Source organism: Phoenix dactylifera, chromosome 17, assembly GCF_051530095.1.
Source record: "Phoenix dactylifera cultivar Ajwa chromosome 17, Ajwa_hap1_PhDact_Kaust_v1.1, whole genome shotgun sequence".
Lineage (NCBI taxonomy): Eukaryota > Viridiplantae > Streptophyta > Magnoliopsida > Arecales > Arecaceae > Phoenix > Phoenix dactylifera.
The window spans coordinates 2754486-2766285 of record NC_143206.1 but is presented as its reverse complement, the minus strand read 5'-3'; the positions used below and the strand labels follow the sequence as shown (position 1 = coordinate 2766285).

General features: G+C 36.4%; 1 protein-coding gene across 1 annotated transcript in view; it reads left to right on the top strand.

Moving 5' to 3' along the window:
- The first annotated feature begins 6530 nt into the window (after nucleotides 1-6530).
- LOC120107961 (zinc finger CCCH domain-containing protein 36-like) overlaps nucleotides 6531-11800 on the top strand; it is a 46805-nt gene continuing 41535 nt past the window's right edge. Inside the window, exon 1 of the mRNA XM_039121487.3 lies at nucleotides 6531-6976. Coding sequence (XP_038977415.3) covers nucleotides 6775-6976 — 202 coding nt within the window. The 5' untranslated portion in view covers nucleotides 6531-6774. The remainder of the gene's footprint in view (nucleotides 6977-11800) is intronic.

Below are 11800 nucleotides of genomic sequence, written 5' to 3'. Positions count from 1 at the left end.
TTTGATCTAAGTCAACCAAATACACATTTCCATGTCTATATATGTCCAGTAAATATTATACCACTGTCATTAATACTTTAAACTAAGCACATAGATGATTCAAAAGTCACAACATATCCTTTATCACAGAATTGACTAATTCTCAGTAAATTATATTTTAATCTATCTACTAATAAAATATTTTTAATAAAAGTTGTTGGAGTGATCCGAATGTTACCAATACTAATGATTTTGCCTTTGCCATTATCACCAAAGGTAACGATTCCTCCATCTTTCTTTTTGAGGGACATAAATTGGGATTCATCCCCTGTCATGCCTCTAGAGCACCCACTATCCAAATACCATTTTCTGTTTGATACTTGGGATGCTAGACACACCTGCAAAATAGAAATTAGGCTTTCATTTTAGATACCCAAGCTCTTTTGGGCCCTTGCAGGTTAGCAATGATACTTTCTTTTGGAATCCATATCTTCTTAATTGAAACATTGCTCATAAGATTTTGGCTTATAGGATTACGTACAGTGTATTTCTGTTTCAGTTTGTCTAACTTAAATAGTGCAGATTTTGGTTGAGCATAAGTTGGTTTTACAAATATGTTTTTCAATGATTTCTGTTTTCTTCAAGGATTATATCCTAATCCAGCCTTATCATAGACAGCTTTCTGACTTTCAAGAATTAGATTTAATTTTTCAGAACTTAGAGTGAATTTGTCTACTATAGGTTTCAGTTTTCCAATTTCTTTAGCTGACTTCTGATTTTCTTCATGCAGTTTCTTTTCATTATTCAGAAGCAGAGCATTTTCTTTTTCCAATGATTGGTTCTTAATCTTCAGCTCCTTATTCTTTAAACTAAGCTTTTTTATATTCAATCATAAGCTGAGTAAAAGCATCCTGAAGTTCATCAAAAGTGAAATCATATTCAGTATTCAAATATACCTCATTTTCATATGCCATTAGACATAGATTTACAGCTTCTTATTGATGTTCTTCTTCTCCAGAGCTGGAGTCATCACTGTCACTCCAAGTAGCCAGCATAGCTTTCTTCCTTAACCTTTTCGAAGCCTTTTTTAATAAAGGACAGTCAGTTATGAAGTGTCCTCGCTTTTTGCACTCATAGCAAACATATTGCTCCTTATGATTATTTTCTTTGCTTTGATCCCCCTTGATTACAGGCCTTTTCTTGAAGTTTTCTCTATTTCTTCTGAAAAATTTTCTGAACCTTCTTGTAATCGGGCCATTTCCTCACTGTTATCGGATTCAGAATCCTCGCTCTCATCTTCATGTAGAGTGGACTTAAGAGCAATGGTTCTGCGCTTCTTGGATTCGCCTCCTTAAGGTTCTATTTCATTGAAAGCTCATGAGTCATTAAGGAACCCAGCAGTTCTTTCAGTGGGAGAGAGTTGAGATCTTTGGCTTCTTGGATGGCAGTGACCTTTGCTTCCCATGCTCTAGGAAGAGACCTAAGAATTTTTTGAACAAGATTACTGTTAGAGTAAGATTTACTAAGACTTTTCAAGCCATTTATAATATCAGTAAATCTAGTAAACATTTCAGTTATAGACTCACTGTTTTTTATTTTAAATAATTTATATTTATGCACTAGCATACTGATTTAGATTCTTTGACCTGGTTAGTGCCTTCATTTGCATCTAAAGAATAGTAAAAAACATTCATGGCTTTTGCATTCAGCTGAGCTATTCTTTTATCATGGTCATCCCATTCAATTTCAGGTTTGAATAAGGTGATGCCATCTATAATCTTAGTTGGTGTGTGAGGTCCATTAACAATAACAGTCCATAAATCATAGTCAAGTGCTTGAATAAAAATACGCATACGAGCTTTCCAATAAATAAAGTTTGTGCCATCGAAAAAAGGTGGTTTGTTGGTAGATTGCCCTTCGGCAATAGAGGATCCTATGGTGGATGCCATGACATTTAACTCTTGATTGTTAGATCAAAAAGTTACTGTGAGTACCAGGCTCTGATACCACTTGTTGCCTAGAGGTGCAGCCCAAGAGGGGGGGTGAATTGGGTCTTTTAAAATTAATAGCGTGAAGTGACTGAGTTACAGTTATCTTCTAGTAACTTGTAGACTTAGTAGCGGAATTAAAGTTGCACAAATAAAACAGTAAATAAGATGAGGAAAGCAGTTAGAAATATGCAGTGGAAGAAGAGAGATAAATCACACACAAATACCAAAATTTATAGTGGTTCGGTGCACTCCTAACACCTACATCCACTCCCCAAGCCTAGCTTGAGATTTCACTATAATCCAGCAGATTATAGCCTGATTGTTTTCCAGGCTCACAATTAAAAATCTAGTTGGATTTTCCAAGCAACCAATCGAAAATCTATCACCGTTTGTTTTTCCGGACTCACAAACAACCCAGTTAGTTTTCAGACAAACTAACCAAAAACTTTACACTGTTTGTTTTTCCGGACTCACAAACAATCCAGTTGATTTTTAGACAAACTAACCAAAAAAATTTTTTCTTGCTGAATACTCCCGATTCAGCAACTTCCAATCAAGGCTTGGAAGAGCCTTTACAAGTTTCGGATAGTGAAACTGCTACAGCAACAAATAATTCAAATAAATAAATGCTGTAATCAGAAAACTTAAAGCTTTAGAGAATATAGAATGAATCAGTAAAAAATAAAAGTTGAAGCCGATGATGAAGAGGTTGGCTGTGGAAGAGTGTCCCAATGCTCGAACACCAGCTCTTCTTGATGTGATGAGAAGCTTCGACTGATTTTCTTACAGTAGCAAGTTTTAGATGAATGCCAGTGAGGATGATGAACTTTTTAGCTTTTTTTTCTCCTTTCTTTTGTGGAAACTTTTCTTTCTTTGACAGAATATTTTTCTCTTTTCCTTGTTTTTTTCCTTCTAAGGTTTCCTTGAATTTATAGACGAGTTCTTCAGAGGTATTTGAATTACTTTCTTTCCGTTCTGATGGAAATCTTTTCTATTACAGAAGAAGACAAAAGTTGTTGCAAGCTTCCCGTTGTGGTTCCAGCAGTACAGGGGTCGACTCATGTAACTCAGGGGTTGACTCATGATTATCCTAGATCGGCACTTCAAGATATTGAGATGGCTCTTGCTGTGATAACTTCAAAGGGTCGACTCTTTATCCTTAAAGGTCGACTCAAAAAATTTTCTTAAGGAGTCACCTCTTTAAACACAAGGGTTGACTCATCCAATAGTTTTTCTGCCTGACGCTGAGATTGAACTGGGGTCGACTCTTCAAACGCAAGGGTCGACTCTTCAATTTCGGGGGTCGACTCATTTGGAACAAGGATCGACTCTTCAACTTTATCTCAGGCGGTAAAAGCTCTCTGTTTAATTTGAACTACATAAGGGTCGACTCATATTTTGTGGAGGTCGACTCATTGACTGTGCTACTTGAAGAAAATATGCCAGAGTCAACTCAAACTTGTCCTTTTTGCTTAGGGGTCGACTCAAATTTTTCATACAGAAAACTTTAAACTTCATCTTTGATCTTGATGGATTAGATTAAGATCATTTTCCTTTTAGAACATATCGAATAAAGTGTTTGTGAAGAACTAATGATTTTGCAGTGCTTCATTCTTCTGATTTTTTATGACTTATAAAACTTCACAATTAAGCCAACATCATTAGTACACAACATTATCTCAAGTGTTTTGTAATCAACAAAATTCATCCTTTAGGATTGACATTGAAGATGTGATCTTTCAACTCACAATAAAAGCTCTTGAATGATATTTCTTTTTCATGCTCTCTCTTTTTGCTTTCTCTTTCTTGCTTTCATGGATTTCTCTCTATACTGCTTGAGCTTTTATTTTTCTTTACTGTTCCCATGCATTTATACTCTTTGGAGATAGTTGGAATACTCTCCTAGCCATTAGATAGCAAATAGATTTATTATGAGATAAAAACAGCTGTTCTGATTTACGGAAAAACGAGCCATTACTATTGTAGACGCAGGGGGGTTGACTCGCCATTTTCTAGGTTTGACTCGAAATTTTTAGAAGTCGACTCGTGATCTTCAAGAGTGTCTCAAACTTGTTGTAGCTTTTGTTGTGCTCTGTCCTTTTATTATAGCCATTGTGGAGTCGACTCTCTTAGTTTGGAAGTCGACTCATCAGATGAATGGGGTCGACTGATTACTTTTAGCGGTTGACACTTCAACGGACTAAATTTCACTACTTTCTATCTTCTTATTGTGGCTGTTTAGGGGTCGACTCATTGTTTTTTTTGGGTCGACTCTTGTTTATCTAGAGTTGGCTCATGATTTTCATAGGTCAACTTGCCAATGCTATAAATCTTTCAGCTTTATCTCTCTCTTGTGGCTATTTAGGGGTCGACTCGCTTTTCACTAGGGTCGACTCTTGCTAGTTGGAGTCGACTCGTGTTATTCATGGGTTGACTCACCATTTTGTTGAATTTTATGGCTTTCTATCTATCTTCTAAGATTGATCTAGGGTCGACTCATGATTTGCTGGAGTTGGCTCGTGAAGGTGTGTCAAATAGCAACATTATGCCAGGGTCGACTCACTGCAAGCTTGGAGTCGACTTTTGAGGTATGTCAGGATGAAATTTTCTATGCTTGTATGTGAGCTTCTAAGGAATATTTTTACGGCCTTTTGGAGTTTAGCTTCTTGATGTGGAGTTTTAGATAGATTATCTTCTTTTGAGAGTAACTGAAGGTTTTCTTCTCTGTTTTCCCAAATTAATCAATTTAAACTCAAAGAAATAGATTAGTCAACATTTTACTTAACTATCTTGCATCATCAAAATCAACTCTTTAGGGTCAACACTATCATCACCTCCTCGATACTTGCAAACTAGAAATTTCGTAATTATAGTTTTGATTACTAACCAAATACTACACTTTTACTAAAGCATTATTTCTATCTTCAACAACCTTCTTGGATATCTTCTGATTCATTTGAGTTTTCCACTTTCTGCCACATGTCCTTCTCCATAGCATTCTCTTGTGTATCAAAACAATCTTCACATTATTCAAAAGTGTCTTCTACATCATGTGGAGATCTAGCATGATCCCTCCTATTAATAAACTGCTTCAAAATATATAATTATTAGTAACTTATTTAATTATGTTATAATCATCAAAATCAATTCCTCGATCAACAAAAGTAATTACTGAAAATTATTAATTTTCATTTTTTTTGAAATATTGTCTGCTTCTCTCCCTCGAGTTGAATCCTAGCTCCGCCATTGCTAAAGAGGGTAGTTTTTAAATAAAAATAGAGAAAGATTGTTCTCTTAAATATTTTCTAAAAAATTATTATTTTAAAAAAATCTTAAAATTATCAAGCTGTTTAATTAGGAACGTTGTTTGGTTCAAAATTAAGAAGCATCTGAACGTCCAATAATAATGAATGAATCAAGCTTGAAATTAATTTCGAAACAAGCTTGGTGATTATCAAGCTCCAAGATGCTTTGCTCGTTGCGCCCCTAACGATAACAGACCCCTTGCAAAACGGTTATCACAATGGCCGTGGTTATATCGTAACGGCCGTTATGGGGCATTTGGTATGGGATGATCGTCCCAGGATCAAGGGTGATGCGGGTGGAGATGATGAGATCACCGCTTTTGGTTGCACCAGGGTGATTCTACGTAACGGTGATCCTAAATTACCTCCACTCCTCAAATCATCGCCCAACCTGGTGATGGGGTACCTGTCCTTGAGGTCGGAAATCCAAGATCACCCCAGAGCAGTGATCCTGGGTTAAAGTTAAAGACAAAAATACCTCTCAATTTAGCAGAAAAATTGATACATCGATATATTATGTCAATGTTATATATATAATATTATGTTGATATTATATATTATATTAATGATATATATTATATTATAATATTTTACTAATCATATTATTATCATATTATTATTGAAGGATAATTTTAAATTATAATAGAAATATATTATTATATTTTATATTTATATAATAAAAATATTTAATATATTACACCTATTTACCTTATTTTTTAATCAAAATAATTATTAGTATTAAAAAATCTATTATAAGTATAAATAAAGATATTAATTCGATAATGAAAAATAACATAATTTTATAAGATTAATAATTTATAAAAGTAATAAATATATTTTTATAGAATATATTAATAATTAATATATTGATAAATATATTAATATTTTATTAAAATATATTTTATATGATTAATAAATATATGATAAGGGCTACTAAAAGTAGAATATGTGACAAAATTATAGAGCTATTATAGAAATTAGAATATTGATTTATATTTTTTATTCATGAGAATTTAAAATACATAAAAATTCATCTAAGATATATTAAGGATATTTGTAGTATTATGTGGTCGGTGATCTTGGATCTCTGTACCATACCAAGCAAATTATTCATGAATACCTGAAAATTTTTAATTATTGAACCATGACCTACTAAATATATTAATTTTAGATTACTGGAGATTAAATTATTCTAGCATTTGAATCATCGGGATCTTAAATCACGGTGGTGATCCTGTTGGGGTTACCAAACGCTCCCTATTAATGTAGGCCATTCTCCTTAAGGACCAGAGGGGAAGGAGCGAAATAACGTAGGCACAAAATTCTCCCTCTCTTATCGCCCGGGGATCAACGAGATACCTCCATTCTTCGCCTCCTCCGCATCTTTCTCGCGACTCCAATTCGACCCCCTCCACCCCTCCAAACCCTACCCCGAAGACTTCAGAAGGGAACCATAATCTTGAATCCAAATCTGCGTTCGATCTCTATAAGATCTCTCCATGGAGCCTCTCCCCAAGAGACCCCGTTCCGAGTTCGATGCCGCGGTGCTGAACCCTTGGTTCCCGGAGCCGCAGCAGCAAACGCAAGATTGGGGAGGCTTCCGGCAAGGGAGCGGCGGCTGCGAGCATGAATGCCGGCACTTCAACACCCCGGAGGGTTGCCCCTATGGCTCTGGCTGCCGGTTCCGCCATGTTATCGTCAGTGAGTCTCTTCTTCTTTCCTTCTCTATGTGGAGAATTTTGATTGTGCTTGTGCGGTTGTCAGTGATTTGGATGAGAAGCACTTGGGAGACGATTATATTAAGTGCCCAATGGAAGTTAATTTCCTTCTTTGTTAGCTAAAACGACACCTGCTTATGCTTAAATAATGTGCAGATCCTGAAAGTAATTAGGAGTTCGATGTAGGATCTCTCAAAAAATCATAGCCACATATTTAACTGGTTGTGGAGTGTCTGATGGCATTACAAACAGTTAAGATTCATAATGCTTTACTCTTGAGGTAACCATGAATAAGCTAAAAATCATGGTATAGCTTTATGTGCTTTTCATGAAAAACTAATATTACTCTGTTACTTGCAAACTCACACGTGGGCATTCCCTTTGCAGCTGCTTGTAATTATATTGTCAAGTTCACATCTTTGCAGATGGAGTTTTTTGCTTTTCCAAGATACTCTGTGGTTTTGTTCTCATGAAAGAGCAAAATCTACTAATGTTTGAAGCTAGAGAAAAATAATATAGAACTTGAAGGAAGGGCCAGGGGGCTTTATGGTTCCTCTGGCTGCTCTATGAAAGGAATCATGATACAAATGACCACAAGAAATAGCTCATAGAAGTTTAGTATGACAGCCTGTTTGTATAAGTATCTTTCAATTTTTGAGGTGGGTATCCTATCCCTAAAGGGATAGTTTAGTGGAGTTCCCACCAAGCATTTTTAGGATGGAATGAGGCCTTGGGAAACCATCATATCTCAACCTAAGATGGCTTCTGCTACATACAACGAATAGTTAGGTTCCTTGGTTAGCATAGGCTAATGAGTTTAAGAAACAAACCATTGTCCAAAAGATGTTTTGTATGAAAGAGAGTGTATGCTTGTGAAATATTGAATAGTAAACTTGTGTGTGTGAGAGAGAGAGGGGGAAAGAGAGAGGGAGAGACCGAGATTTCACATCTACTTATGGTTTGGGGCAACATATAGTTTGTTAATATCCCTCTTGGTTAAGGTCCTTAATCCCATTAAAGGGTCCTATGGCTTGATTGCCATAAGTACCTAGTTGTGCTTATTTGAACTTGGATTCATTGAATGGATAGGTATTTTGATGTTCTTAGGAAAGATATTTAACTAAATTCTTCTTGAAATTTTAAAAGTTCACTGTCAAGCTATTGTACTTGGTTTTTATTAATGAATGATTTATTTGAGAATGATAGAAAGATCATGAAATAGATAACCTAGGTAAGATCAAAATCTAAGAATGATCTTCTGGAGGCTTCCTTTTAGTCTTATCAAGCCAAGGTCGCAAGAAGGTTGAGTTTTATGAGGGAAAAAGTGGAATTGATTAAGTTGAAAAACTTCTTAAAGTTATCCTAGGATTGCTCCATATGTTGTGAGTTCATTAGCAAATTTTTGTGGGTCATGATTGAAGATTAAAGGTTGTATTTGATTGATGGATGGTGGAGATTGTATAGTCAAGTAGGTAAAAGATTAAGGTCTTGTAGCACATCTTGCTCCTTTTCTACTACGGCAATCTTTGATTAAGGATCGGATCATGTTGCTCTTCTTTTTATTAGATAATGCTAATTCTTATGATTGATTAGGTTAAATTTCCACAAGGTGAATGCATATGTTTGGCTTTATTACTACTTGATGATTTTGATGCTTGAACATTTAGCTTGTATAGTAAATATTACTAATGATTGTCATGTCTTGACTTTCTAGTTTACTATTTAGTTCTCAGTCTTGGAGGCTTATGGTTCTAATAGTGATATCCATTAATTTTAGGCATGAGTAATATAGTTGTATGAGTAGGGTATATATGTCATTAGGATTTTGCTACATGTATTTTTCTAGAACAAGGATTGAAGACTCAGTTTGTCTCGACTTTTCTTGGTTGCCTTTGACTGGATTTGTGATGTCCGTGGTCTTGGGATGGGCCTATGACTCTCAGAAATAAAAAACGAGGTTGTCCTATTCCGTCCCAACTGGGCACATCTAAATGGTGACTGGGATGGTTGATATCCACCATCTCTATACTTGGGATGGCTTGGAATCCAATAATTCACTATGATGCTATTCTTTTCTTATCATAATTTTGCTCTTTTCAATGTTTGTTTGGAGGCTTTGTATGATTTGTTTATTTAGGATTAGGGAATATTTTTTTTTGAGGATATAGAGCTTGGGGTTTAATCTTAATCCATGGGCTAAAGGCCTGAGAAGATGCCCTATGTTGGTACATCATCTAAATACAAGACACAACACGATAAGAGAAGGAAAGAGTGGAAGAAAGGAGTCTAAATACAAGACACAACACAATAAGAGAAGAAGGAAAGAGAGGAAGAAAGGAGAGAAGTGCATGCAATGGACATCCATCTCATTTTCACCAATTTATATTTTTCAAAATAATCCTATAGACTTTGAAAATTATGAATAACATCAAATTAATTTAGATATGATTTATGAATGTGAGCCTCATTCTTGTTCATGATATTATTGATAAGTAGTGTTCTATTTAAATTTATTGTTACTTTTGAGATTTTTCAAACCATGGATGCTTGAAGTATCAATACTATAAACCCAAATCATCGGCTGAAAGACCTATCTAAAAGAACATTTTTAAGTAAAAGAAACATATTTTTCCTAGCAAGTCTTAGATACATCTAAAAAATTGTTGATAGTAACAAACAGATGAAGAAAAGAATAAAAAAATAAAAAGAGGTATCCTAGTGAATCAAAAGAGATCTCATTCCATCCCAAGTGTTGGGATGGCGTACCCTTGTTCTGGAATATCTAGGAACATCTTGAAGAGTTCTAAATTCTCTCTCTATAAACATTTTTCAAATAGTTTAAATTATTGGAGGAAATTGAAAATATGTACACTTTTTCTCTATACTTAGGAATAAGAAAAATAATGTCATCAAAATTAGGGAATCTATATGTGGTTAAAGAAGGTATATAATTCTCTATTTAGGGAATTATGTAGGATCATTTAGGATGGCTTGTAATAGCATATATAGGCTTAAGGGGTGAGGGAAATTAGGGAATAGGCCAGTTTAGTACTTCATTGTTTGATCACAGAGAACAGGGAAAAAATGAAGTATTAATGAGCATGAATAACTTAAAGAGTTTCTAGTCCTGCCAATTAGTTTATAAGCCTCCTAAGGATGTTAGAGATTCACTCTAGAGGTTGTAAAAGGTTCTAATTTGGTACAAAGTTGACCTGTAGACAAATCACAGGTCACAATAAGAGGGTTTGAGAATAATTGGGTTCCAAAGAGTAGATAGTCAAAGAGAATGATAGAGATCAATGTCTGCTGAACTGGGCCGAATCGTCCGGTTTGGGCAATGTCGAGCCGACCCAGTGTTTGGCCCGATTCGAGTAGTGCCGAGCCAACCCAGTGTGAAACCGGGTTAGTTCGCCTTATGAATTCGATTTCGACCCTTAATTTGGTAAATTGTTGACCTGTAGACAAATCACAGGTTACAATAAGAGGGTTTGAGAATAATTGGGTTCCAAAGAGTAGATAGTAAAAGAGAATGATAGAGATCAATGTTTGCCAAATTGGGCCAAACCACTCGGTTCGGATAGTGTCGAGCCGACTTAGTATGAAACCAGATCGGTTCGCCTTATGAATTCGATTCCAGCCCCATACCGGTCGGAACCCCTATCGGGCTGGCTGGAACTAGTCCCTTACCGATCGGAACCGGCCGGTAAGTGTCCGAACCGGTCGAAATCGATCGGTTCGATGCAGGCTCGGTGGAAACAGGCCGGTTTGCCCTGAGTCAACCCGGTTCCAACCGGCTTGTTATTGTGGGGCCACCTGATGCTTTTAAAGCATTAGGTGGTTGTTGGGAAGGCCCGAGAATGCCTTCCCAATAGCAGATAATTTGCGGCCGCTCTCACCACCGCTTCTCCTTCCCAAATAATCAAAAAAATTGCCGATCCAGCAGCTTAGAAGGAAGATCCCAAGTCTAAATCAGGTGTGCTTCCTCTCTCCTATCTCATTTTTTCAATTTTTTTAGGGCTTGAAAAAATAGCTCGAAAATTATAAAATAAGAGTTCATGCTAAAATTTTCAGTTTGGGCTTAATTTTATTATATGTTGTAGATCTATGAACGATCTACACGATGACATAAAATTTTTTAATTTTTAGATTATATATAATTTTTAAAAATTAAAAATATATTTTTGGATTAAAAATATATTAATTTTTTAAAATTAATAAAAATTAAAAAATATAAAATTAGAAACGTATTTAGTTGCATGCTACCTGTTGCTGGAAATTGGACCCGGGGGTGGCCGTCGGCTGAGAAGGTGGAGCTCCGGCGAGAGTCGGTGGGTGGCGTTCCGTCGGCGGGCGGCGTCCTCCATGGGGCCTGCAAAAAGCCGGTGGCCGGAATTTTCGGCGCCGACCCTCCGATGCCTAAGTCAGAGCGGGCAAAGATATATGGAGAAAAATATGTCCAGAGTTTTAGCGTCCAGCCCCCTCTAAGGTGGGAGGGTTTTCCTTTTTATAGAGGGGTACTGGATTACCTGTGATGTGACGGGGCGGAGCTACCGTATGATTGAGCATGTCGCATGAGTTAATGCAGGATCGTGTGAATTAATGCCTCGCCGTAGGAGATTAGGCCGGGGCCAAGGAGTTGTCATGGCTGATCAGGCGCAGCCGAGCAGATTTGCCGTGGAGGGCTTGAGATCCGTAAATAGCAGGGGTCATGCGTATTAATCGTTGAGTAAGCCGGAGGTCTGCAGAGACCATACGCATTAATTGTTGAGTGAGTCGGAGGTCTGCAGAGACCATGCGCATTAATTGT